At 56.0% G+C, this 26853-nt stretch overlaps 12 protein-coding genes across 12 annotated transcripts; 4 read left to right on the plus strand and 8 right to left on the minus strand.

Annotated features, from left to right (window-relative positions):
* Positions 1-251: 251 nt before the first annotated feature.
* NPL4 (nuclear protein localization protein 4) lies at positions 252-2109 on the minus strand (the record flags this gene model as incomplete). Its single annotated transcript, XM_064801142.1, has 2 exons — positions 252-362; positions 433-2109. 2 exons carry the CDS (start codon positions 2107-2109, stop codon positions 252-254), a joined length of 1788 nt encoding a protein of 595 aa, XP_064661093.1.
* A 422-nt stretch (positions 2110-2531) lies between these two features.
* Positions 2532-3401, plus strand: sec66 (Translocation protein S66; the record flags this gene model as incomplete). Its single annotated transcript, XM_064801143.1, has 2 exons — positions 2532-3029; positions 3102-3401. 2 exons carry the CDS (start codon positions 2532-2534, stop codon positions 3399-3401), a joined length of 798 nt encoding a protein of 265 aa, XP_064661094.1.
* A 1184-nt stretch (positions 3402-4585) lies between these two features.
* On the plus strand, positions 4586-6025 carry LTR77_003889 (uncharacterized protein; the record flags this gene model as incomplete). Its single annotated transcript, XM_064801144.1, has 1 exon — positions 4586-6025. The coding sequence occupies one exon, from the start codon at positions 4586-4588 to the stop codon at positions 6023-6025; it is 1440 nt and encodes a 479-aa protein (XP_064661095.1).
* A 495-nt stretch (positions 6026-6520) lies between these two features.
* LTR77_003890 (uncharacterized protein) lies at positions 6521-6980 on the minus strand (the record flags this gene model as incomplete). Its single annotated transcript, XM_064801145.1, has 2 exons — positions 6521-6760; positions 6822-6980. 2 exons carry the CDS (start codon positions 6978-6980, stop codon positions 6521-6523), a joined length of 399 nt encoding a protein of 132 aa, XP_064661096.1.
* A 1435-nt stretch (positions 6981-8415) lies between these two features.
* Positions 8416-8772, plus strand: LTR77_003891 (uncharacterized protein; the record flags this gene model as incomplete). Its single annotated transcript, XM_064801146.1, has 1 exon — positions 8416-8772. The coding sequence occupies one exon, from the start codon at positions 8416-8418 to the stop codon at positions 8770-8772; it is 357 nt and encodes a 118-aa protein (XP_064661097.1).
* Positions 8773-8947: 175 nt separating this feature from the next.
* LTR77_003892 (uncharacterized protein) lies at positions 8948-9793 on the minus strand (the record flags this gene model as incomplete). Its single annotated transcript, XM_064801147.1, has 1 exon — positions 8948-9793. One exon carries the CDS (start codon positions 9791-9793, stop codon positions 8948-8950), a length of 846 nt encoding a protein of 281 aa, XP_064661098.1.
* A 56-nt stretch (positions 9794-9849) lies between these two features.
* On the minus strand, positions 9850-10929 carry LTR77_003893 (uncharacterized protein; the record flags this gene model as incomplete). Its single annotated transcript, XM_064801148.1, has 1 exon — positions 9850-10929. The coding sequence occupies one exon, from the start codon at positions 10927-10929 to the stop codon at positions 9850-9852; it is 1080 nt and encodes a 359-aa protein (XP_064661099.1).
* A 2805-nt stretch (positions 10930-13734) lies between these two features.
* On the minus strand, positions 13735-14054 carry LTR77_003894 (uncharacterized protein; the record flags this gene model as incomplete). The annotated part of the gene is made up of 2 exons (XM_064801149.1): positions 13735-13956; positions 14007-14054. The coding sequence occupies 2 exons, from the start codon at positions 14052-14054 to the stop codon at positions 13735-13737; spliced, it is 270 nt and encodes an 89-aa protein (XP_064661100.1).
* A 315-nt stretch (positions 14055-14369) lies between these two features.
* On the plus strand, positions 14370-19691 carry prp10 (U2 snRNP component prp10; the record flags this gene model as incomplete). Its single annotated transcript, XM_064801150.1, has 2 exons — positions 14370-17975; positions 18483-19691. The coding sequence occupies 2 exons, from the start codon at positions 14370-14372 to the stop codon at positions 19689-19691; spliced, it is 4815 nt and encodes a 1604-aa protein (XP_064661101.1).
* Positions 19692-19904: 213 nt separating this feature from the next.
* LTR77_003896 (uncharacterized protein) lies at positions 19905-21136 on the minus strand (the record flags this gene model as incomplete). The annotated part of the gene is made up of 4 exons (XM_064801151.1): positions 19905-20062; positions 20139-20259; positions 20326-21047; positions 21124-21136. The coding sequence occupies 4 exons, from the start codon at positions 21134-21136 to the stop codon at positions 19905-19907; spliced, it is 1014 nt and encodes a 337-aa protein (XP_064661102.1).
* Positions 21137-22002: 866 nt separating this feature from the next.
* LTR77_003897 (uncharacterized protein) lies at positions 22003-23461 on the minus strand (the record flags this gene model as incomplete). Its single annotated transcript, XM_064801152.1, has 3 exons — positions 22003-22374; positions 22437-23028; positions 23076-23461. The coding sequence occupies 3 exons, from the start codon at positions 23459-23461 to the stop codon at positions 22003-22005; spliced, it is 1350 nt and encodes a 449-aa protein (XP_064661103.1).
* A 1118-nt stretch (positions 23462-24579) lies between these two features.
* LTR77_003898 (uncharacterized protein) lies at positions 24580-26306 on the minus strand (the record flags this gene model as incomplete). Its single annotated transcript, XM_064801153.1, has 2 exons — positions 24580-24960; positions 25029-26306. 2 exons carry the CDS (start codon positions 26304-26306, stop codon positions 24580-24582), a joined length of 1659 nt encoding a protein of 552 aa, XP_064661104.1.
* Between the last annotated feature and the right edge of the window lie 547 nt (positions 26307-26853).

Genomic DNA, 26853 nt, shown 5'->3' on the forward strand with positions numbered 1-26853 from the left:
CATCCTCAAAGCCCACTTAAATCTACCCCCTTCACCTTTTTAGCCAACACCGTACTCACATCCACTTCACTCCCCCTCTTAGCAGGCCTCGCCTTCAACTCGTCCAGAATGGCGACCAGCGACAACCATCCTATATCCAGAAGAAGAAAGAGTCAGTAGGTCTCCAGCAGCAGCAGCGTCCCAGCGGATCCATAATCGTGACATGAGGTGTGTGACAGAGGAGCTATTGGAGACAGTGATGATGCATAATGTTACATCTGCAGGATCGTCTCGAGGGTGGCCCAACCTGGTGTGTGCATGAGTGTGGAGCCGAGGGCGGCGTCGTGGGTGGTGGCGGTGCGGCAGAGGAGGGCTTCTTCGTCCTGTGAATAGATGTACGGGTCAGTAGGGTGCTCACGAAAAGCTGTTGGATGGAGAGGAGAAAGAACTCACCTTGCTCAAGACCCCAAGACTGCGGATGTAGCACAGAATGTGAAAGTCAGACACCGCGAGCACACCCTGCGCGGTGTCAAGAGAAACCCTATTCGCACCCGCCTTTAGCTCCTTCTGCAGATCTCTCGGCTCCTGCAGTTCTCCCAGCGCATCTCTGTTCTCAACGGCGAAGCCGCTCTTCACGAACCGCGGCGCTTCGGTCTTCGGGAAGCCATGCGTGAGTGTGATCAGCAGGTAGTCGACGGGGAAGCTGGGCTTCGCGTTCTCCTGCACATTGGCTCCGTACTCGTTGATGCGGCGGTAGAAGACTTCGGGGATGTATCGTACGCGGCCAAGCTCGTTCTCCTCGTTCTCATCTTGCACGAGCATGACGGTAGGGTCGGCCGACGGCTCGATGATGTCGGCGCGAGCCATCTCGACTGCTGCGTTACTGGCTTGGTAGGCTGATATACCGATCTGGTTCTCCTCGTCGCCGGATATCACGCACGTGACGAAGTTGCTGCCGAACTTTCCGGTTTCGCTCCATTTGCTTGGTCGAGGGTACTTGGCCTGGTACCGCGAGGCAAACATGATTTCGAGTGAGGACAACAGGAAAGAGTCGATGTGTCTCTTGCACATTGCGGTGCCTTCACTTGGGTCCTCAGGGTGTATGAGATCCGTGAAGATGACACCCACACGCTGCAGCCCGCACATGGACGCAAGCTCATCGATGGAGTCCTCGTTGTCCCACTCGCCAAGCGTCACGCCGTCTACCTCATTGATCTGCGGCGGCTCGTAGATGGCTTCTATCACCGCTTTCGTGCCCAGTGGAATGGCCTCGTACTCTTCGTACCGACCATACATGAAGCCTATCCGCTGCGCCCCACCTTTCCGCCAGAAGTTCAGGAAGGAGTTGACAATCTCAGCGCTGGCAAACTCGACATGATCGACCATGCGGTACTCCTGCGGCTGTAATGTGATGGCTGAAGGTTGGCACTTCGTGCAGATGCCTTTCGGAAACGGAGCATGGCCTGAAGGACAATTGGGGTTGACGCGATAGTAGGGTTCACTGAGAGGTGGCATGTACGAGCTGCCTGACTCGTACTTGTTCTTTCCTTGGTTGAGTTTGCGTAGGTATGAGTGGTATGAGACGTGCTTGATCTTGTGCTCAGCGAGATACTCCTTGTTGTACGGCTCGATTGGCATGCAGTAGTCGCACATGCCCTTGGGACCGTGTCTGCACAGTTTTGTGTCGAGCTTCCGATGTATCTTGCCATCTTTCTGGTCTAGTCTGTTGTCGAGGTCTGACTGAACGACCGTCTCCCACGGATTCTTCAGAAGTCCTTGCGAGGCGCTTGAAGGTATCGATATGCTCGATGCAGCCTCTTCCGGTGCCACGTCACCGCCGTTGAGTCTGTTCGCAGGGAGGGAGTGGCCGTTGGCGATGGGCTCATCCGACGTGAAGTCGAGGAAGATCTGGGTGCCGTGGGTGAGACCTAATCTGCCGAAGTTGACGCCTTGAAGCGATTCGATCGTTCGTGCTTCTGCGCCGTGAGGCTTGGGACTGATGGAGACGGTGGAGGCTATCACGTCCTTGGGGAGCTTCTCGAGTACATCGGGCAGGATGGTGGAGATGTCGGTGGTGGGCTCGACGTTGAGCCGGAACTGTCCTTCTTTACTCTGGAACCGGAGTATCATCGTGTCGGTGGTGTGTGATGGTATAGCTGTTTGTAGGTGTTCGACTCCGGAGATATGCCAGGAGACGTTGGTGCAAAGAACGTCGGGTCACCGTATGCGAGCTTCCATCGTCTTCCACGCCAGTGAAGTTGTTCCTGAAGGCAAACGCGAGACGTCACTCAAGCAATTAGGCTTTCTCGGTAGGCTCGGTCCGCCTTCGAGCCCCAGATTGGCAGGAACAGGTGGCCGCTGATGAAAATAGATCTAATATCAGACTGAATGCGCATGACAATTGTCGACTTCTTACTCTTCGATGATAGGAACTTTGGGACCGTTCTTGATAAGATCCATATTCACCTACATACTGGAGCGATAGCATAACCACGAGCGACCCCGACAAGCACTTCCCTCCCACAGCGCACGTCCAGCGCACTCTCTGAACCATGGACGACACCAACAACACCACCTTCAACTCATCCTCCTCAAACAGCACATACGACTCCTGGCAGTCCTCCCGGCCCCCCAAATCCTTCTGGACCAACCTCACCCTTCCCGTTCTCTATCTCACCATTCTCATCGGCAGCCTCTACGCCTTCTCTTCCCTTTACCGCAAACGCAAGCTCCAACGGGCCGCGTCCCTAGAATCCTGGTTCTCACAACACAAACAGCGCGATGTCTACCTCAGCCTCTTACACTTGGACCCGGCGGAAGCGAGCGAGGGGGAGGGGGAGAAGAAGTTGAAGCAGGTGCCGGACTCTTTGCTGAAGGCTGCCCTGTTGAGACGGGCGCTGGAGGATATACAGCGGATAGTGCAGTTGCGAGGGGCGAAGCCGGCTTTGCAGACGTTGTTGCAGAGGGGGAGTGTGGGGGATGAGCTGTGGCAGCGGTTTTTGCGGGCGGAGAAGGAGATGGAGGAGGAGGTGAAGGATGTGGTTAATGAGGTGAGTAACAACTTGCTTGTAGAGACTATGGGAAGGAGTGCAATGGGCGGAGACTGACAAGGACTACTACAGGCCAACGCTTTCGCGCCTAACTGGGGCCAAACGATCTTCCAATCCGCGAACGAGATGAACCAGAACATCCTGCTCAAACAGCGGGCCGCAGAGGTTTCAGCGCAATTAGAGGGTGAGCGTGCATGGTGGGAAGGGCGACGGGCGGGCATACAGTCAGACTTTATGAAGGAGCTGGAGGGCGAGAGCAAACCTGCTGATGCGGCGCCGAAGAAGACGAGCAGCGACGATGATGCGGTGTTGGTGGACGGGGGAGGACCGGGTGATCAGCAGGGGGCGAGGAAGAGGAAGGGCAAGAAGTGAGCGTGAAAAGTGGTCGAAGTTGCATTTATTCGCGGTTTGCATATCCGGTGTGTACTTCCAGCGTGGGAGGATAACGGAGGAGTTTGGCGCTTCAGCGGTGGGTCGTGGACGCGGAAGCATGGGTCCACTCTGGACGATATGGTTCAACGCAGAGGCGCGAATGTGTGTGCCATGGACGTTACAAGGGCATCTACGAGTGCATACGGCCGAAGAAAGGACGGTTTATGATTGCGGAGCACTTATCTTCACGACACAATGCCTTTGGGGGTGTGAAGAAGACAGCCACAAGCTAAGATCCTGCTTCATCGAGCTGGTGACAGCAACGTTCTTCCAGTGCTCATGCGGCTCCTGCGGCCGTTACAACAACCTCATCAATACGCCATGCTCCACAGCCAAGTATATTACCTTAACGTTGTCGCGTTCGCCTACTTCTCTGAGGATTGTCTTTCTTCACCCGTCGAGATAGCGACGACCTACAAGTGTTAACTTTACTCTCGTCAGAAGCAGCGCCAGCACATCACCACACGTGTCTTCACCACTGGACCGTAGAAGCCGAGGAGATATCCAGCACTCGCCTGGCATCGGTTCAAGTAAGAAAATCTCTTTGTGGCGTCCTCGTGACTCGGAAGCGAGCCGTTGGCGTTCTGCGGGGAGAGGCTCTAACGCTGCTGTTAAACTTGACCGCACCTCTTGATTTTCTCCGCTCTCAGCCTAACCAACTGCGAATTCACTGGGGGTAACGGAAACGTAATGGAACCACTCGAAGCAGCAAAACCATCCAGCGTCGCACCGGACGCTCTGGCAGGAAGCACTGACGACTTCCTCGTCGCGCCTGTCTCCGAGTTGCTGTGAGTAATAGAAGTGCTGGCGTTGGCTCGTGGCGACCAGCACCTCCGCCCACAACCGCTGTCCGAAGCACCACGTGAGTAATACTGATTAAAGTTCTGCAAACGCCTTTCATCCATTGGCAGCGATAAGTCTACGGTATATGAGTCGTCCGCCCGGCCTTGGGGTAGGTGGCTTTGTCCTGCTTTGACACAAAGAAACTTCAGCACCTTTGCCGCTTCCTTATCTGCACCCATTCACAGTCCTCTTTCTGCTTTCCTCTACAGCAAGACAAGGCGACACTAGCTCTACACTATCACTACTCTATCCATACATTAGGTTGCTGCCGGGCCTGAGGTATGCACATCAACGACCTACCGAGCGAGATCCTCACCGACATCCTGCTCCGCGCCGCTCGCGCCAACCAGGCCGAGGGCGAGAGCTTCACCTATGGCCTGTCTCAGGCTCCGCTACCGGGCGAGCGTGCCAAACTCACCAAGTATGTTCGCGGACCGGTAGCGACGGACTCTCTGCGATGGGACGCCACCAGGGCCATCCGGGAAGTATGCCATGAATGGCACCAGTGGGCGCTCGAGTACAACTTCGAGCGCATATTCGAACGACGGTGGCGAGGGGCTGAACGATGGGCGGACTTGACCATGTCGCGCCGCAGCTACCAGTTTTATGAAATGAACCAGATTGGACCTGGCCACGCCGTCTATCGTGACCCGTTTGGCTCCCTCAAGCACACAGATCGGCTGTTCAATGCTGTGCCCACCGCGGCAAACCACGTGCGACGACTCTGGTTCAACGGCTTCCATACCGCGGAGACCGACAAGCTCATCCTTTCCGTCGTGGCGAGCTGCGATGCGCTGGAGTTCCTGAGCGTGCCGTGGACGGTTTTGCGTAGGGGCTCCGTTGACGACTGGGTGGACCTTTTAAACGTTAACACCGGTCATGGAAAGCCGCTGCACTCTCTGGAGCTTACAGCACAGTGCCTGCCTGCAGATCAAGCAGGCGCACTTGAGAAGGACGCCACACCAAGCCCACTAGAGCACCCAGCAGTCGACTTCAGCGGCCTCAAGCGCCTCAAGATCTTCGGCAACACGCTGCACAAACCCATTTGCGACGAGGACCTCACCCTCATCGCCCGCACCGCCACCAACCTCAAAATCCTCGACTTCACCAACCTCTCTACCATCTCCGTCGCCGGCATGCTCGCCCTCGTCAAAGCTTCCTCCCGCACCCTGCAAGTCCTGGAACACTCCCCGCGCTCCGACGACGGCTTCTACCACCCCTTCCCGGGCCACATCGACGCGCACGTCTGCACCCTCATCTCCCACCTCCCGCAGATGCGCGACCTCTCCATGTCCGTCCCTTACATGTGCGCCCGCCTCTTCGCCAACCTGGAGGTCAAATGGTCCGGCGAATGCCAGGTCCGCACCACAGATATCTGCCACTGCTTTGCGTCCACCGGCCTGCACACGCGGATGGAGAAGCTGCGCGAGATGTTCAACGCAGCACGCGATCTAATCGCCGCTCGACGGCGGATGGGACATAGTCTGAGCATCGAAATCTTCTTCGCAGGGTGCATTTTCGAGCCCGAGAAGAGGCTGGTGCATGGGGATTTTGCGCTGGCGGAGATTAGTTCGAGTGGGCAGTGGCCCGCGTCAAGACAGTCGAGTACCAAGGGCCCCTATGGGACGAGTGGGGTTTATGAGAAGGAGGAGGGGAGTTGGGATGCGGTGGGGGAGGAGGAGTGGTTGGGGGCTGTGGGGAGGCATTGGATCTCGCTTTGAGTGGTCGACCTTTTGGTTGGAGAATTGGGAATGAACAGTTTGCGATGACCTGGGTGCTTGAAGCGAATAGCATCTGTTCTCTAGCGGAGGCGCACCTGGAAAGTGTCACAGCATAGCAAGGCAGCATGAGCGCTTTGTATGAAAAGTTGCTTAGCAAGGCGCTGGGGAAGGGCTAGTGCGAATAGTCCTATCGAACCCATGACTATAATCACAGAAGCAAACAAGCGGTATGCAGTTCTCGACGTGTTGCGTATCACGACGACCAAGTTATCGAATGGTGGCAGGGGTGGGCAACTCGGAGTAGATTCGGTAGGTCGGCAGGCACGGCACGAGCGCCACGCTAACTCCACGTGCCAAGTGCAGATCTGCCAATTCCAACATCACCTCATCCATGTCTTTACAACACGAGCAGAATGAAAAACACTGGCGCACGGTCTGCAGGAAAAATTGCATACAATCTGACCTGCCTAACCACCGACTGCTCCCTGCGACAATCTAGCCATTGCAGTTCCACGCCACATCGTTGTAGTAGTCCACCGGATTCTCTCCGCCAGGCACCTCCATGCCACCCGACAGGTTGCAGCAGAAGTTGCCATTGGTGCAGTAGCACAATGTCGAAGGCGGCCTCTCATCCATCCCCTTCGGATTGCATGTGCCTCCCTGCAAATCGCTGCCCGGTCCCGAGCACAGAATGTCCACGGCTCCTGGCTGGAGCGGACAGGAGAGGACGTTGGACTGGGATGGGGATACTGATCAGCTTCATGTTACTGGTGAGCTGACATTATGCAAAACGTACATGCTCTGCGCTAGCGTCGGAGCCCGCGCACTTGGTAGGTGCCCCTGGAGGAGGTGGAAGGCGTTGTGGATGGGCGTTGGCCATGCCGAGAATGATGCCGGTCGATGCGAAGGTGGCCAAGGCCATGCCGGCGGCGAAGTTCCTCATGTTGGCTTTCATGGTGGCGGTACGCTGTTGGAGGTGCTTGTGCTGTCAAGATTGCTCGGTGATAGTGATGGTGATGGAAAGATACGAGTGCAACGAGGAACAGCAGCCAGTCTAATATACCGCCTCGATACCAAGAAGGTGTGCGGTGCCGTGGCCGAAGATGATGTATGTTGAGCACTAGCAGTTGTGATTGACATTATTGTGGTGCCTCAATTGGACAATGATCCTTTGCCCTGAGAATCCGTAACAGATGCAACGGCAAGATGTCACCTGTGATGAGGAGGAAGAAATCTTCCGTACTCTCCTGAGCCCCATCGGCACATTTCAGGCAATGGGGGAATCAGATCAACCTCGTCGGCGCCTCCGAGCGGTTGATAGACCGTGCCGTGCCCCGGGTCAACAATCCTTCGCGTTGAACATTGCTCCACGCATGCAACTGATGCACGGAAGAATTTCATGGTCAACGGAAGGAACCTTTATACCTACGTTCTTTGATTCAGGCAATGAGGGATTCAGATCGACCGTCCTGCTGCCTCCGAGCCGTCGATTGACGTTGTCCAAGATGGTTGTGCTGAACATCAATTGGACAACGATCCTTCGCCTTGAGGACTCGTCACTATTGCAACAGCGAGCTTTCATCTGGTATGGAGAAGTCGTCAGCACTGATCGAGCTTTGCGCCGCAGGGAGACAATTATGCCACCAATGGCAGTGTCCGATCGAGCTGCTGGCAAATCCTTCAACGACCAAAGTCACCAGGTTGGAAATTGCCAAGGACGACCCTGTGGACTAACTCCCCAGGTACCTGGGGTGCTCCATGTGGATGTGCGTCTACGGGCTTTTCTCGGACGGGATATGGTACGGTGTTGGATCCCATGGGCTGCTGACGAGTCAGCTAGCGTGTTGCTTGAGGGGGATTGACGGTTCACTTACTCTGGAGAACCAGTCAATCGATCCTGCCGGATGGGTTGTGGACTGTGGGGTTGGATACCGACGGTGTCAGGCGTAGCTGGCGGCTTTCCTGTATGATGATGGTGCATCGACACTTTCCCACTTTGCCAAGCCCCGAAGGAAGGGCCAAGCATGTCTTGCCGTGAGAGCCTTTTGAGCCTCATATGTACTCACCTCCAGAGCATGGATGATATGAGCATCCATCAGCCGACGTTGCATTGAGGGTCGATCGACTTTTGGGATGGTCGGACTTGACATCATGCTGTATGCCATGGAGATGTAGGTAGGTATCTGGTGATCGAGTCTGCGGCGGAAGTGTTACCGACACCCAAGTCAGGATGTCCCGTCTGCAACAGATATATATATTCCAGCGACAAGAGGCTGCATCAGCAATTAAACTTAACATCCATCTAGATTTTACAAGTCAGTACTCTCAACATAATTCAGATTTTCACGACCACCCAATACCTTCAGTCGATACAACAACCAAAAACCACGATGCACTTGTCTCTGCTCGCAACCGGCCTCCTCGGCCTCGCCGCGCCAGCCCTTGCCGGCAAAGTCACACTCCAAGCGACGGCGAACGACGCAAACCCAAGCCAAGACCGCTGCTACGCCATCCTCGAGAACGTCAACGGCTGCAGCGGCACCAGCGAGCCCTTCTGTTCCAACCTGCTCGGGCTCCAGGATGGGTGCGGAAGCTGCAACGGTGTCAAGTCCAAGGAGGTATGCGGGAGTGCAGCCGTGTCAATGAACTTCGACACGGGTGAGTTCAAGTTCGCGAACGAGAACCCGGGTCAGGAGGCGAGCTGCCATATTGACCCGGCGGGCGGGACTTGCATGCTGGGTGCTTAGAGTATGGTAAGCTTGTCGCGTGTGGTTGTCGTTGATCTCGATTAGCTAATGTGGTATAGCAGCGGTAGTGGTGAGAAGCAAATGGAGTTGAGACCGGCCGCGAGTAGCAGTCCGGCAAGATCGAAATGGGCATGAAATCATGCCAACTGGAGCCGTCGTTCCTAGAACAGAGCCGTCAATCACTCCCATACCCAATTTCCCCTCTTCTGTCATCTGTAACCCGTCCCCACTCCAACAACAGCCTGAAGAAATAAACCTCCATATCCTCCTTCTTCAACACCTTCTGCGCCCACTCTTTCCCACCCTCCGCAATCCTCTCCCCCATGGCCTCATGTGCCTCAAGTTCCACCTCTTTCTCGCCCAGTACTCCTTTTAGACCAGCAAAGTACACCAGCGTCCCCCAAACACCATGTCCCCTCAAGTCGAGCGGAACGAAATGCTTCCAAGCGATTAGGCGATCATCCCACCATTCTCGGAACAGAGCGGCTTTGAAGGGCAAACTGCGCGAATGCATGAAGGGTATGAAGCGGTCGGAGAAGCCTGCTCCGTCGAGGTCGATGAGATATTTGTACTGCCAGTGGGCTTGGAAGTCTACCGGTTCACGGCGGTGGAACTCGGCTATTTGATCAGGGCAGTCCATGTCCCAGCACCTGGTGAAACTGGTGAAACCGACGTCTACCGGGACCAGATCCGTGAGCGTGGATATCGGCACAGGCGTGTACTCATAGCGGGTCTTGATGACCGGTTGTTGTTCTTCCTTTTGGTCGGGCGAGATCCGGTATTCGTATGGGAGAGGAATGTCGGCGGTGGCAGAACCGACGTTGATGTCGCTGAGGGTGTGGACGAAGCGCTGACGGGAGTGGCCTTTCCATTGGCCCGTGTCCGGGGACATGCCTTCGGTTGTGCCGCCACGCCAGAAGAGCGAGGAGTTCTTGTTGATGAAGGGGATGTCTGGGTACTCGGGGGTAGGGGCGTACTTGGCTTTCGAAGCCCAGTTCCAGGCGCTGGGGCTATCACACATGAGGAGTCTTCATTAGCAAAACTCTCAGCTGATGTTAGAGATTGAATATCTGCTTACTAAAGAATGTCGTCGAAGCCAGGAGCCTTCGACTGCGAAAAGAGCGGCAGGAGCTCGTAGCTCGTCCTGAAGGCTGAGGGTGAGTTGTAGAAGCCGTGCAGCTCAGCCAAGTCTGGCTGGTGGCATACGTCGGACAGCTCGGTCCAGTTCGCGGGAAAGAGTCCCATGGAATGCGGCGCAGCACAACTGCTACAGAGGCTGCCACGATCCCAGTTGCGTTGTTCGCGCGCCGGAGAGCCAGGCGGGCAGTGTGCGCTGCCGTGAGAATGGAATATGGATTGCCAGCCCAGGTCTTGCATCTTTTGCTCTTCAGTGTTGTAGTTTGGGAGTGGCTCCCATTGCGCCGCTCGGTTGGTGCTAAACTGGGGTCGTGGAGCGGAGACTTCGCCGGCAGCCTCTGCCTTTTGCGGCTTTCGTGCTTGAGTTTCCCATGGCACAGCAATCCTGCCCTCATTGTTGATGTTGAAAGCCAGATCCATATCCGGTAGCCACTCGGAGAACGCGCTAATCATGTCAACTAAGCTGCTCATCGTTGACCAATGGTCGTCGACGACCCGGGTACTGGTAGCAGCCTTGCCATCTCGGACACTGATGCCAGTTGCGTTGTGCCACGGGTTCTGCAAGAGCTGTTTCGTCCTGTACCGTACTTCTTCTGGCGAGAGCGACCAGAACGGCACCAAGTCGCGGTGGATGCTGTCGTAGCTGTCGATGATGACTGTGTCCCGCTCCGTAGCGTATCTATACCAGTGATCAAAGCCAGGGGGCGGATATCTGGAATAGCGCTTGCGGTAGTTCTCCACCGCCTGATCAAGAGTCGTGCCGGCAGCCGCGTCGCGGAGGTAGGCGTCATATTGAGACTGGGCGTCGTAGATGAGCATATCGATTGGGTGGTAGCCCACATTGTTGCCACTGGAGGATGCCCATATGATGCCTCGAAAGAGGAAGAAGACCACAAAGATCAAGTAGAACCACCCTGGGATGGACTCGGTAAATAGGACGGCACGGTTGGACGTGCGCTCGTTGCTGAAACTCCGATGCTCGGATGTTGAGATGTGGAAGTATACTGTAAAGGCGAGCATGGTGATGCATAGTGAGGTTAGGCTGGTGTTGTGGTGTGTGGGCGGATATACGTGCAGGTGGTTCAAGGCCGTAGACGTCGTAATGGTACATATAGACACGAAAGTGCAAAGTATGGTGACAGACAGAATCCCAAGTTGTGGTATCTTCGAAGGCAGATCGAGTCAGCGTGAGCTCACGGGACGCTCTGAAATCGACAACACTTACAGACAATAGTGCACATAATATAGTTACACAGAAGAGAATGTCGAGTTTCACGAGACTCCAGATATAGTGCCCAGGGAGCTCAAGCATGCGCCACCGTTCCTGCGGTTTTGCTGCGGCAATGAGATAGACGACGAACAGAAGGATGGACCATGCCGTAGAGATCTGCGCTGCTCGCTAATTGCGTTACCTCTGTCAGTAGGAGATATATACAGGGTGCATAGAGTGCTCGAGCTCACCACGACCGATGACCTCAAAGATCTGACCCTAGCGAGTAGATCCGAAGCTGGCCCAGATCCCTCGTCACGCGCACCATCCTGTAGCAAATGCGTGACACAAGACGCGACAGCTACATCGGCGGCCGTACCACACCACTGCAGAAACGGGATGAACCAGCTATTATGCAACGTCGCCGCACATATAAAGGTCGATCGAGGCCCTCTCGTCGAGGCTATCGCAGCCAAACTCCCAAAGCTCATCAGCCCTACGCTTGCTACGTAGCGCAGCCTCGACCGTATGGCGCGCTGCTCCAATGCCTCGTAGACATTCGCATCGGGACGCTCCTCATAGTTTGGAAGCTTCTGAGTGCGGTCAGTCGACCAATAATCCCAGCATGCGAAGACGAATGGGATCAGTGGTTCCCACGTCAGTGCAGTGCATTGGGTGTTCCTGAGCACAACGTGCAGAATCTCGACGCGGAGAACGATCGCTGCGATCAGAACGTGGTGTAGCTGGAGCCGTTGTAGTGCGAAGAGGGGTTGACGCTTCGTGGGAGGCTCCGAACGACCGCTTGACGGCTCGATGTGGCCATTACTATCCCCAAGATCGTCCAATGGCACCACCTCTTCTTGCTGGAAGTCCTTGTTGCTCAGACCAGAGCCATCCCGCCATCGTCTGAGTAACCGACTGAGCGCATGTGTCGCAAGCGCTAAGCTGAATAGAGTGACCGTAGACGTGAGGAGTGGTTTGTCGAAAGCAAAGGTGGTCGGAACGGTTTGCGAGAGCCATACTGTCCCGAGTATTAAGCCAGTTATGGCGGGCCATTTGGTTTTGTCCATTTCCTCATCTTGATCGACTGGAGCTCATCTCTTGCGTGCCAGACCCTGACGCTGCTGGCCTGGTCTGGTGCGTAGGGGGCGACTAGTTCGTAAAGATCCACGTATTGTTTTGGATCCAAAGAGAGGTGTGGTCAGTGTAGATGCCAGACCTTGAAGATGCGATCAAGGACGAGCTTGAGGCTGAGAGATCGACTGTTTCCAGCGGCTTGGTTCGGGAACCGGACCGAACCTTGTGTTAAATGATTAAACGTCGATCAAGATACCGACAGCTGTGACAGCCGTCATTTCCATGCTTCGGTATCACTGAGGAAGGAAGCAGCAAGGTTAGTGGAAATTGATTGACAGTCGTATCAAGAACGGAAGACTGCATGCCGTCTGACAACAAGACACACTGTTTGATCCACCAAGCTCGCTCCTTTGCTCGATCCATGCGGAGGACGAATGCGATCCGTTGCCCATCCTGACCCAACCGTCCACCCAACTCAGGAAAGCTCATGTAGCATACAGCACAGCTCACTGCATTGGCAAGAATGTCTCCCGCAAGAGCGCGGCCCGGGCCCAATCATCACAGCTACCTCATGACCCGATCAGGCCTCGGCATTCTCTCCAGCTCCCACATCCTAGCCCAAGTCTCTGCCAGCTGAAGCCGCGACCAAAAGTCTTGTTGGTGATTCTGAACTGCTTCACGACCCATGTGACGCCGAGTCAGCCAGTCTGCAGGCACCTGGGGAATATGCCGAGCACAGAATTTGGACCAGTCGTCGTCTGCACGAGTGTCCGCAAGGAAGTGATGTATATCTAGGTCGTGTTGCTCTTCGGCGAGTCGTATCATCTCTGGGTCTTGCACGATAATTCCGTCGGATCTTTTTGTGTCGTGTTGCTCGGCGAATAGCGACAGGCCTCTCAGCTTGCAGTAAGGACATGGGTCGGATGTGTCTGGACCAGCACCTGGTTGCTGTCCTGCGCATGAGAAGCAGAACGCTCTGCCGCAGCTGGGAGAGTTGCAGATCCGCCGATACTGGTTCAGGGGCTGATCGCAAGCGCGATATTCGTTTCCACGGTCGATTGTTCCACTGCACTCGGTGACAGGTCTAAGAGGTCGACTCCAACTGAGTGGGAGTCGGCTTGGACCTGGCTTCTTGAGGTGCTTTGGGGTCCGGTCGCGACCAGACGCGATCCACCATCTGGTCGAGCTGGGGTCTTCTTCTGATTCTTCTGGTAGCAAAGCTTGGTTCGCATTGTTCGCGTCAATTTCCGCTCCGATCAGATCCTCATATCCATGCCACAACCCGCCCGTCCTCCGGACAAGACCGTCGTGGAGGCCATCCGGGTCGATGTTCTCGTCTATCGCTGATGTATCGATGTAATCAGGTTCATCCATGGATGCTGTGGGCAATATAGATGGTCGTTGCTCGTATGCAAATCCAGAGTGCAACACGAAGGTGAAAACCAGCCTTGAGAGAATGACTTCCATCCTGCTCCTGCCAGTCGCCATGCTGGACCTTCGCGCAACGCTTGGTGGAAGCCACGAAATCAGCATTAGCATCACAGCGCCCGCAACACTTTCTCGACGGCCTCACGCGCTTCGTTAAGCTCCCGATCGGTGCCATCTTGATGTGCCAGCTTGACAGTGGAGTGGAGATGAAGGAGGTCTTTTGCTCGCTTTAGATCCGGATCATCCTGAGCTCCTCCTTCGCTACGCTTTTGCTCGTCTTTGATGGTGCCCTCCGGTCTCGCAGAGACCAATACCAGTGCTGCATTTGGATCCTGTAGAAGATGAGCGCTGCGTCTGCTGGTTGAGGATGTTTCTGACTTACGCAGACTTGCAAGGACATCAGGTCGGACAAGATCTCGGCGACCTGCATCGTGGTCTTTGGAGACACTTCAGGCTAACCAAGCTTTGAGATTGTTTTTATTATTGGGATCAGAACGATGCACACTAGATAGGTCGGGTTCTTGAGGAACGTGATGAATTTTGTCATGAGCGCAAAAGTCGTGTCTCCCTCGCTCAAGGCCGCTTCACAGAGCAATTCTTCGAGCTTCGAAGTCGACACCACCTTGAGTCCAGCAACCAACAACACCCGCATCATACCTCACTCGAACACGGTAACTTCATCAGACCTGCTACATTAGGGGTTGGTATCTAACCTTTGCAAAGCGCAAGGCGTCGGACCGCCGCAATGTCTGATGGTAAAGGCGCCCCTCACTCACTCCATATACCCCTCGATGCTGACAACGACCTCGCAGCCGACTTTGAGCGCGTGCGCCAGGCCCAGGCGGAGCGCAACGCAACAGGCAAGACAGGCGGCAAAGGCTTCGACCCATCCAGTCAGCGCACTAACTCCGACAAGGTCTCGCTGAGCGAGAACTTCGACAAGGAACTATACGGTGACGAATCAAAGGATAAGTACGCTGGCTACCACTCCTCCATCCCCGCGGCAGACGACGAAGATGAGGACATGGACATGGACGGCGAAGGCGGCGGCGGCGGGCGGACATTGGTCGGGCAGTATACGGCAACCTCGGCACAGATCAATGAATGGGCGCAGGGCGGGACTGCTGAGGATGATATCCTCGACAGCCGAGAGAAGCAGGCCCAGATTGCGAACCGTGAGACTGACTATCAGAAGAGGCGGTTCAAGCGCGAGCTGAGCCCCGGGCGTGGCGAGGACAGAAGCTATCGAGAGGTCATGGCGGAGCGGGAAATTGAGAGAGAAGAAGAGCGTGTGCAGAGGTTACTCGAAGACAAGAAGAAGGAAGCGATAGCGAAGGGTGACGATGACGAGATGGATGGCGTCGAGCATCAAGCTACGCTAAAGGATGATTCAGGCGAGAACGGAGCGAATGGTACCAAAGCTGTCGAAGCGCCCAAACCCCGAGCAAAGAAGCGGAGATGGGATACAGCGAAGACGGTGGATGGTTCCGAAGCCAACGGCGATGCAGCTGTCAACGGAGAAGCGGACACCAATGGACATGCCGCAGACGGCGAAGGCCCACTTAAGAAGTCAAGATGGAATGTCGAGCCTGAGCCTGTTAGCGCACCTGCCGCTCCTACGAAGCGTTCGAAATGGGACATGGTGTCCACGCAAGATAGTGCAGCACCAAACGGCGGGGTCAACGGGGCAGCAACGCCTGCTCCTGGAGTCATGACGTTCGGCACTGATGTCTCGAGTCGCAATGCACCCCTTTCAGACGAAGAGCTCAATGAGATGCTCCCCTCTGAGGGCTACAAGATTCTCGACCCTCCCCCCGGATACGAGCCACTTCGGGCACCGGCCAAACGATTAGCACCACCTCAGACACCAGTAAACACTGGCGGCTTCATGATGCAAGAGCCAGTCGATGCGCGCCAGATGGGCAAGCAGCTGCCGTCTGACATCCCTGGTGTTGGTGATCTCCAGTTCTTCAAGGCAGAGGACATGGCCTATTTTGGCAAGCTTGTTGACAACGCCGATGAGAACGAGATGAGCGTCGACGAACTCAAGGAGCGGAAGATCATGCGCCTGTTGCTCAAAGTCAAGAACGGCACTCCTCCAATGCGTAAGACTGCTCTCCGCCACATCACGGACAACGCTCGTGTGTTCGGTGCAGGACCATTGTTCGACCAAATCCTACCCCTTCTTATGGAAAAGTCACTGGAGGACCAAGAACGCCATCTCCTTGTCAAGGTTATTGACCGTGTCCTGTACAAGCTTGACGACCTGGTCCGACCGTACGTCCATAAGATCCTGGTTGTCATCGAGCCACTGCTCATCGACCAGGACTACTATGCTCGTGTGGAAGGCCGCGAAATTATCTCCAATCTGTCAAAAGCTGCCGGTCTGGCGCACATGATCTCTACCATGCGACCAGATATCGATCACCAAGATGAGTACGTGAGGAACACTACTGCTCGCGCTTTCGCCGTCGTCGCTTCAGCACTCGGCATTCCGACTCTACTCCCATTCCTCAAGGCTGTTTGCAAGTCGAAGAAGTCGTGGCAAGCTCGACATACTGGTGTGAAAATCATTCAACAAATCCCTATTCTTATGGGATGTGCTGTACTCCCGCATCTCAAGGGTCTCGTCGACTGCATAGGCGACAACCTGAACGATGAGCAGATGAAGGTGCGGACAGTCACTTCGCTCGCTCTTGCAGCATTAGCAGAAGCGTCGAACCCATTCGGTATTGAGAGCTTCGACCCGATCCTTCACTCCCTCTGGACTGGTGCACGCAAGCAGCGTGGTAAAGGTTTGGCCGGGTTCCTCAAAGCCGTTGGCTACATCATCCCGCTCATGGACGAGGAGTACAGCAATTACTTCACCTCCCAGATCATGGAGGTGCTACTGCGCGAGTTCCAGAGCCCCGACGAAGAGATGAAGAAGGTCGTGCTCAAGGTCATCAGCCAGTGCTCCGGCACGAGTGGCGTTACGAGCGCTTATCTCAAGGAGACTGTGCTACCGGACTTCTTCAAGAGCTTCTGGGTGCGCAGGATGGCTTTGGACAAGAGGAACTACAAGCAGGTTGTTGAGACCACGGTTGACCTTGGCAATAAGGTGGGCGTAGGTGAAATCGTGGAGAGGATCGTGAACAATCTGAAGGACGAGAGCGAAGCCTACCGGAAGATGACGGTGGAGACTATTGAGAAAGTCATCTCTGCTATGGGTGCTGCCGACATCAACGAGCGCCTGGAGGAGAGACTTGTGGATGGCATCTTGCACGCTTTCCAGGAGCAGAGTGTTGAGGACATCGTTCTGCTGAACGGATTCGGGACCGTCGTCAATGCCCTGGGCACGAGGTGCAAGCCTTACCTGCCGCAGATTGTTTCCACCATACTCTGGCGCCTCAACAACAAGTCCGCTACTGTCCGCCAACAGGCCGCCGACCTCGTCACTCGGATTGCTATCGTCATGAAGCAGTGCGGCGAAGACGGCCTGATGGGCAAGCTGGGCACTGTCCTCTACGAGTACCTGGGTGAAGAGTACCCCGAAGTGCTGGGATCGATCCTAGGCGCCATGAGGAGCATCGTCACGGTTGTCGGCATTTCTAGCATGCAGCCGCCGATTCGTGACCTCCTCCCACGCCTGACTCCCATCCTTCGCAACCGACACGAAAAGGTCCAGGAAAACACTATTGACCTAGTCGGCCGTATCGCTGACCGCGGCCCCGAGAGCGTCAACGCGCGCGAATGGATGCGTATCTGCTTCGAACTCCTGGACATGCTGAAAGCACACAAGAAGGGTATCCGCCGCGCCGCCAACAACACTTTCGGCTTCATCGCAAAGGCCATCGGTCCTCAGGACGTCCTTGCAACGCTACTCAACAATCTACGTGTGCAAGAGCGTCAGAGCCGTGTTTGCACTGCCGTCGCCATCGGTATCGTGGCCGAGACTTGTGCGCCGTTCACTGTCCTGCCTGCGCTCATGAACGAGTATCGCGTACCAGAGCTCAACGTTCAGAACGGCGTGCTCAAATCGCTCTCTTTCCTCTTCGAGTACATCGGTGAGATGGCCAAAGACTACGTCTACGCCGTCACACCCCTCCTCGAAGACGCGCTCGTCGATCGCGACCAAGTACATCGCCAGACCGCCGCTTCCGTCGTCAAGCACGTCGCTCTCGGTGTAGTCGGCCTGGGCTGCGAAGACGCCATGCTCCATCTGCTCAACCTCCTCTACCCGAACCTTTTCGAAACCTCCCCGCACGTCATCGATCGAGTCATCGAAGCCATAGATGCCGTCCGCTTGGCTGTCGGCACCGGCGTGGTGATGAACTATGTCTGGGCTGGGCTGTTCCATCCTGCGAGAAAGGTAAGGACGCCTTACTGGAGGCTGTACAACGATGCGTATGTGCAGAGTGCGGATGCGATGGTGCCTTATTATCCGTCGCTGGAGGATGATCGGGTGAAGAGGGGGGAGTTGATGGTTGTGATTTGAGCGATAGGTTCATGGCACGGGTGCTTGGGAGGGTTTGTGTTTAGGGTGGCATACGGACGATGGGACGTGGTGGATGGGAGCACACCTGGCCAGCGGTGTTCGATTTAGTCTACGTTCGGTTTTGTGGATAGTATGGAAACGTTTCAAACTCATATGGAATCATATTCTATCGTGTTTCCCCGCCGCCATTAGTCAGGGTCGTATGCCACCTTACGCATCAGCCAACATCACCACCCGCTACTCTTAACACCAACAGCTATTCAACATCACATCTCTATCCCAACCCTCCCCAACCATGACGGACGCACAACACCTCTTCGACATTGTCCGTTCCCCCCTCTCCACCCTCCAGCAGCCCTACTAACGGCCTTCTTTATCCAGGCCCGCAAACAATTCGACTCTATCGCCGACGACGTCGAGCGCCACTTTGACCTCGTCGCCTCCCACCTCCGCGAATGGATCCCGCACGAAACGCCCCTCTCCCGCCCTTCGCCCGCCCCTCTCCCTCCTCCCACTACGCTACAGGTCGCGCAACGATGGATCGCACGGAATCGCGCGGTTAGCGCTGCTGTGTTGGCTTTTCTCGTCACCGGGAGTGTTGGAGGTTGGGTGTACGTGAGGAGTCAGCGTAGCAGGCGGAAGAGAAGGGCGAGGAAGAGTCCCAGTGGCGCTCGGACGGACGTCGTGGTCGTGGCAGGCGGGGTGGCGGATCCGCTGACTTCAGCGCTGTATCTGGACTTGGAACGACGCGGTTACGTGGTGTACGTCGTCGCCAACACGGCGGAAGATGAACGCTATATCCGCTCCCAGTCAAGAGCGGATTTACTGCCGTTGCAATTGGATCTCGTGGATCCGGGGAGGGCTGGACAGCAGATGCGGCGGTTTGGGGAGCTGCTGGGGCGGGAACATAGGGCTTTTGAGGGCGCGGAGGCGCATTTGTTGCGGTTTGTCGGGTTGGTCGTCGTACCGTCTACATCCTCCCCAGAGCCGGCGAGGATAGAGGAGGTAGGCTCAGAGGAGTGGAGCGACGCGCTGAACGCCAAAGTCCTCAACACGATCGCTACAGCGCAACTCTTCCTCCCCGCCGTGGTCGCGCAGAAAGCGAAGATCCTGCTCCTCGCGCCCTCGGTAACGCCAGCGCTGAAACTCCCCGGACATGCGGTGCAGAGTACAGTCTACGGCGCCCTCGAAGGCTTCACCTCCACGCTTTCCGCCGAAATGCTGGAGGAAGGCGTGAGCGTTTCCAAGTTCAAGTTGGGCAACATCGATATCCCCGCCGTAACAGCAAAACAGCGCCGCGAGGCGGCGGGAGGGCAGGCGGTTTCGAGGGTGAAAGCTACGCCGGTGCGGAAGCTGCAGGATGCGGTGTTTGATGCGTTGGTGGCGAGGCCGGGGCGGGGGAGGGGAACGTGGTATGTTGGGCGCGGGAGCTTGGCGTATGAGGTTGTGGGGAATTGGGTGCCGCAGGGGGTGGTGGGGTGGATGATGGGAGGGCGGTCGAGGGCGAGGGGGGTGGAGGAGAGGGAAGAGGAGGGCATGGGGAGTAGTGCGGGGAGTTTGACGTGGGAGAAGGTTGAGCAGGAGGAGTGATGGGGCCAGGTATCAGGTTTGGGAGATACGCCACTCGGTTTTGCAGCTTTATACCACTTACTTCTTGTTTCTGAGATGATTTGAATGCACGTTGAACCAAGATCTCCATTCGTGCGTAGCAGGTATCTCGTCAAATCGTCAAAAACACAAGCGCAATCTGTCCAGCCATTCCATCTCCGTACCATCTTACCACCTTTGTCAGGCAGGTATCCCCTACTGCTTAGACCCCATATGCAACTTCTCCTTCATCTTGTCCGCGAACTTCGGCTTCTCCCCGCCCGTCTCCTTCTCGCTGTGGTCGCCGCTCACATCGCCCGAAACGGGCGGTTTGGCTCCGCCGGTGTTGGCGGCGGTGTTGCTTTGGGTTTTCTCTGCGCGGCAGCGTTAGCAAATCCACCCCTCCACCTGACATTTCCAAAGTGTCTGAAGGTAAGAGTTGGTACTTACCATCCGGCTGCCCCTCAGCGCTGGAAACCTTCTCCTCCTTCTTTCCAGCATCGGGGATCGTGTCGCTCTCGCCCCAGTGCTTCTTGCCGAGCTGCTCGCCGCCGGCGGTGGGGATGGCATCCTATAGACAGACTGGTCAGCGATTGTCTTGGACATTCCAAGTTCCTGTCCATCGATGATAGCGTACCCTATTCTCCTTCGGCCAAGTCTCCTTCATCGCATGCGAGACCTTCCGCCCGCCTTCCTCGCCGCCTTCTTTCTCGGCGGGGGCATCGTCCTTCTTCTCCTCGGTGGGAGCAGGAGCGGAAACGGGAGCGGCGTTCTCCTTTTGCGGCGCAGCGTCAGCCATGGGTTCGTCTTTGGTTTCGGTCGCGGATCTCTCAGGCTCAGAAGAAGGGACAAGAGGAGAATAAATCGGCGCCGTGCTGCTGCTGCTGCTGTCTTGCTTCGCTTGCTCCACGCTCTCCCCGCTTGTAGTGCTGCCGCCGACAACCGCAGCCGTAGCCGCCGTCGTAGCCGCCGCAGCACCCGCTACCGCGCCTCCCGCAACACCAGAGTCCTCTTGCTTCTCACCCCCCTCCGGCGCCAGCGTCTCCGCCGGCGCCACATCCGCATCCTTCCCCGCCCCGCCGCCCAAATTCATCCCCGCCAGACTCGCGGGCAAATAACTCCTCGCCATCTCCACCGCGCCAGCAACATAGCCTTTGTTTTCAGAAGAGACGGGACTGCCAACGAAAGCGGCACCACTCACCCCGCCGTTGTCCTTGGCGATGCCTGCGGATGGGTCGTCGGAGCCCGGGTTGCTGGCTGGGGGTGCGGAGCCCCCGCCGGCAGAGGAGTGGGCGGTGATGTGGTCGATGCCTTCTTGGTGGGTGGGGTTGGAGGAGACGTTGACGTCGGGATTGTTTTCTGCGTAGGGGAGAGGGTAGGGGTCAGCGAACGGTCGGACTTGGGAGGGTTGGAGGTGTAGGCATTGGACTCATACCTGTTGTCGACATGATTGCTACTGCTTCCGTCTCTTGTTGGTCAAGTACGTGCTGTTCTATGTGTGCTTGTTTATACAGCTCTTTCTTCAACGCCTTGCCAATAGATAGTATGTACGAGTATCAGTCAAGGAAGACTACAACCTGCCTACCCGCGGATCAAATAGTGTTTCGCAATCTCACAGCAAAGGAGGGGCACATGCATGTGCCCAATCCCTCGAGCTGCCTCCACGTCACCGCGCGCGGGACACCCGCGTTTCTGCTTCTGGGCCAAGGCACGAGCAAGCAAATGACGAAGCTTGCTTCTGCTTCTTCCCAGCTATCCGATAGCTCGCGTGGAGTTATTCTCGGTGCTTTTTGGGTCACGGCTATACTTCTGGATGCAGGACGGGAGGGACATGTGATCGGAATCTGACATCACTGTCCTCTCCTCATGCCGGGCTGCAGATGGAGCTGGAGGGCAGTAGTAGCTCGCAGGCAGGGCAGTTGAGGCCACGAGGCGAGCAGGCAGGTGATGCAGGGTACCTCCTAGGTACATGTACACCCTTCTTGAACGCTTCCAAGCGAGCCGAAGACACACTTCCGACTGACTATCTATAACTGCGACTTTTTTCTTGTGATGGTCTTGGAGAAAACGCAGAAGGCTAATGCATCTTGACCGTCGATTTTAATGGCTTACGAATGGAGCATGCTGCAGTGCTCTCAGGGCTTCTCCGTGAAATCTGCAAATCGAAAGTGGGTAGGCTGACATTCCTATCTCAAAAAGGGGGGCGGGCCAGACATTTGTATGTCTAATGTTTCAGATCCCAAGACATTATGTACTTTCTCAGTTACATGTATATGTACACACTCCCCTGCTCTCCACTCTCATCCCTCGCCCCTTACGGCTTCGACACATGCTTACACATCGGCTGCGTCGGCGCCTCCGTAAAGTACACCCGGTTGTACTTGTTACTCCCCGTCCACCTGTACTGCGACCGGGGCAACCGCAACGGCCCGCCCTTCTGCTTCTTGTTCGGGTACAGCTTGAAGTTGGGGCTGATGCTGTTCTTCGGGCAGCCGAGCGTGGTGGCGTCGAGACCGACGTCGATCAGCTTCTGCACGGCCCAGGAGATGGTGTCGCCCGTCTGTTCGAGGGCGCCGCCGAGCGCGAGCGGGGTGATGGAGTTGATGCCGTTGTAGATGTCGCAGAGCAGGGTTTGCGGGGAGAAGTTGTCGGTGCCGATTTGGGGGATCGGCATGGGGACCGGGTTCTGTTGGGTTGGTGGGGTTAGCTTGGTTGTGGGAAGACGGGTGGTGGGGTGCTGTGACGAACATAGGGGTAAATGCCGGTGAAGCCCTCGGTGAGGGCCTGGACGGCGCCGTAGGGGGTGGCGCGGCGGTACCAGTTGTCCGGGAACCTTTCAGGCACGTATTGGAATTCGCCGGTCTTCTTGTTCAGCTTGGCGCCGAGGATGGAGGAGATGGACTCGTAGTTGGCGACGCCGCCGGCGCCGAAGGTGCCATTGGAGAAGAATTGGGGGTAGAAGTTGTAAGCGACGACGCTGACGATGGATGGGAAGGGGAAGTAATAGATGAAAGGGTTGTTCTTCAGGCTGAAGTCGGCGTTCATGGCGAATTGGTTGCCCATGGTCTCGAAGTCGAACTCCTTGCTGGGGTTCTGAGCGGCGAGCGCGACGTTCTGTTTGAAGAGGCGCGACGACAGGTGGTGGTTGTCGCCGCAGCCGAGGTAGTAGTCCTCGCGGTTCGGGGAAATGTCAGCTTCCACGGTATCGTGGCGGTTCAGGCCACCGAGGTGTTCCGGCGAAGAACCCAGATACCAGCTTTGCTCCGTGATGTTTGCGTCGGTGAGGGTCGTAAAGACACCGAGGACCGTGGCAAGGTCGGCGCCCATGTTGAAGCCGCGGCTACAGACGTCAGCAGGCATCGTCGACATGAGGGATGGTGTACGTACGCTGTGGCCTCAAGGATCTGGTCGAAGCTGACGTATCCATCGCGAGGCAGGTAACCGTGGTTGGCAAGCGTGTTCAACGCCGGGCAGGGGCCACGGGAGTCGCCCTTCTTTGGGGCCTGGAACTCATATCCCGGCTCAGGACGCTTGTTGTCCGGGTCGACGGCGGATGCAACGGACCCAAGCAGACCTTTGACGTCGTCGAGCAGACCGCCAACGAGATCGCCCACGCCGTCGAGGACGTCGCCGAGCTGTCGCTTCTCCTGCTGCTCGGCATCGTGCCTCTCCTTGAGCATCTTCATGCCCTCCTCCTTCATGTTGATGCCGGCCATGCCTGGGAAGGCGGACGCAAGGCCAACGGCCGTTGCTAGAACAAAGGAAGTCTTCATTATGAAAGAAATGTAAGAACAAGACAACAGGAGAGAGTGTAGAGAAGGACAAGACAGTTACGCTTGGAGGAACAGTTGGGGACAGGGAGAGGGTGGCCGATATATAACATCGACAGAGCAAGGAGTGGTTCTGGGTCTGGTCCAAGACTTGCCCCAGGGGTGGTTACAAGATCGATCGTCGTCCATGCGTCTCGATTGTTGCCGTACCATGCTCACGATCGTTATTTTAGCTCTTGCCGGAACCATTCCACATGGCCAAGGCGTGGTTGGTATCCGCGAAGACAGTCACTGCCCGCATTCGGCAGTTGCACGATCCTAGCGTCGACACATAGACCAACCGGGAAAGAGAGCGATCAGGAATGTTCACAGCCAGGCATGATTTGGAAAGGAGTAGTCGTGCTTTGGGTTGGACGGTAGCGAGAGTAGTGGACCGTTTCTGGAGTTGGCGTGTTAATATGACGGAGTTTGATGCCACGGGCTGGGTGAGCGGAATGAGCATCGCCTGGTTGGTCCACGATCTGTTGCTATATTCGAGTGCTGGCCATGCTGTTTGTGGCGATGGAGGGAGAAAGAGTTTTAGGGGTGAGAATAAGGTAGCTAAGGTTTTTGGAGATCATCGTCGATCTCTGAAGTGAAGCCGGGATGGTGGGTTTGTGCCTGTCGATCGGCATCTAGTTGATGTCGAAATGGTCGTGCTCTTGCCCTTTTGGTGCGTGGCTTCAGACCGACTTGCCTAATCTGCCGAGTGTTATTTGCATCTTAACGAAAAGCGAATGTACTCACTATATTCAAAGCACACGGGGAGAAGGTGACAAAACTGCGGGCGAAGCTGTTGCGCTGGAGTCGAGAACAAGACGATAGTTCTGCCCATCGTCAACGGCGCGCAGCAAACCCATGGTTCCTCCATTGTTTCCAAGAGCACTGACGACAGACCAGATATTTTTTGTCAGCTTCGGTGTCGGAATGCTCTCCGCAGAGGCTTGCTAGGTGTAATTAAACTCAAAATTTAGAGCCCTACGACCTCAGCCTCATCCACGGTATCGTGGTTTAGCTTACCTCATGCGAATGGACATCGCCGTGATTGGGTCGCCGTCCTTACATCCCACTCACCATCTAGCCTACAACGTCTTCCAATCGTACGCCCTCTCGAAAGCCGCGGCGACCTTCATACACTCGGAGTCTGCAAACTTCTTACCCACAACCTGCAGACCAGTCGGCAGTCTGATGCTCTCGTCATCGTGGGCCGGGACGAAGCCGACGGGAAATGTAATTGCTGGGTGTCCGGTACCTGTTCGTACGTCAGCGTCAAGAAGCCAAGAAACGATTTGGAAGAACGTTATACTGTTGAAGGGCGAAGTGTTGCCGACGAGCCCGACGTTTCTTGACAAGCGTGCCAGTGGGCCATGAGCCGGAGGGTCGTCGAAGAGCCGGCAGGGCGGCGAAGGCAACGTGGGCATCACGAGGACGTCTACCGATGCTAGGGCTTGGTCGTACTCGTCCTGCTCTCACCAATCAGTCCAGCTTTTCGTGCGAGAGAAACCGCCACCCCGCGGATTTGACCACATACGTTGACCTTCCTGAGCAAGTTGCTGCATTTCGAATGTATGATCGGCCCATACTTGTCCATCATATACAAATATCTGATGTAAGCGTTCTGGGCGCCAGGACCGAGTTTGTCAAAGGCGTCCTGCGTCATCGACTCGCCCGACGCACGCTGGCGGTCGAGCATGTGCAGCTGTTTGCGGCCGGTCATATCGGTGAAGAAGCCTTGTCTTGTGCCTGCGATGGGCACGCTGACCATCCAGAGGATGGCGGCTTTGAGGTGGCCTGGGATGGAGACGGAGGTCACTTCTGCTCCGAGGTCCTTCAGCTTGTCGACAGCGGAATGGCAGAGGTTGGAAATGTTTGGATCCATGCCTGGGATTGTGAAGCCCTCTTCGAGGAGTCCGATCTTCGTGCCACTTAGAGGCTTGCTGCTGTCGCTCGACTTCAGAAACCCGTCCAGCTTGGCCATGTAATCAAGCGTGCCGTCTGGCAGAAAATGCGGCTGCCGGTCGTCGATGCCATCACTGCCAGCAATAGCTTGAAGAAGCCTCGCAACGTCTGGAACCGACCTCGCCATGGGGCCAGCATGATCGATCGTGGCTTCCAAGGATATGATGCTCGTGTATGGCACAAGTCCCCATGTCGGCTTGAGGCCTACAATCCCACACATGGCGGAAGGAATCCTGATCGATCCACCTTGGTCACATCCAATCGCCATGTCGACAGAGCCGGTGGCCACCAGCCTCCCACTGCCGCTACTGCTACCTCCACAGCTGTAGTTGTCGGCATACGGATTGTGCACCTTGCCGGTACAGCTGGTATCGCTGACACCTTCGAAGCAGGCACTCTCGCAGGCAGCTTTACCGGTGATGGTAGCTCCTGCGTCCATGATGCGAGTGGCAATCGTTGCGTCGTAGGCCGGCGTCCAGTCCAGTGCTTCGGTGCCGTTGGTGCATTTCATGCCGGCCAGGGCGATGTTGTCTTTCAAGGCCACCATCTTGGCCTTGAGAAGGTCGTTTGTTGGAGACGTAGCGTATGCATTGCACCTCATAGCCCAGCCACCTTTGTCGGTATCCTCAGGCCGATGTACGTCGGTTCGAGGGTACTTTGACAAGTCAAGCTCAGGCGTGTAGTCTTCTTCGTCCAACACATCCTGGCAGCTCTCATCGAGCGCTCCTAGGACTTTCAGAAAGTCACCAGCATGATCTTCTCTCACTCTGATGCCGGCCTTTGAAGTCAGTGTCTCGAGCGTGGATGGATCAAGGTTGGGCGCCTTGTGGCCGAGCGTTACAACCGACATCGTCTTTTGCTAATGTGTCTTTCTCACCTTCGGACAGTCAGCAGTAGATATGAAGCAGCGAACAGGCAGCGATATCGTAGCGATCATGAGATATATGTTGCTCCGCCCTATCAAGCCGGCCAGCGGCGAGCTGCTCACCTGCCTTGGCCGCGGGCAAACTGCGGAGGAGTTGCGTGTGAACTCCGCCTGGTCATCACATGCAAGACTGGTCGCAACGGATGTCGGTTTGTGAAATACGAAGTTGGGATGAGACAAGGTTGAGGAATACACCCTCCATGTATAGAGTCTCAACCATCCAAAACGTGGCTGTATGGTCTTCGTTGTAGCAAGCATCTCGCTCGTCGTGTCACGGCGTCGTACAGATTGTTACCGAGAGCTATGGCATTGTCTAGACGATGTACATGTATCCTGGATGTCTTGTGTCTTGTGCTCTTCCCTCAGCACTGGGGACGATGTCGAGAATCTGCTTGCTGGACTTACTGAGGCAGGAAGCGTGACTAATCTGCCAAGCCATAGAATAAAGTTCGCGCTAGACCTGCGGCCTTGC

This window comes from Saxophila tyrrhenica, assembly GCF_035928015.1.
Source record: "Saxophila tyrrhenica strain CCFEE 5935 chromosome Unknown scaffold_5, whole genome shotgun sequence".
NCBI classification, from domain to species: Eukaryota; Fungi; Ascomycota; class Dothideomycetes; order Mycosphaerellales; family Extremaceae; genus Saxophila; species Saxophila tyrrhenica.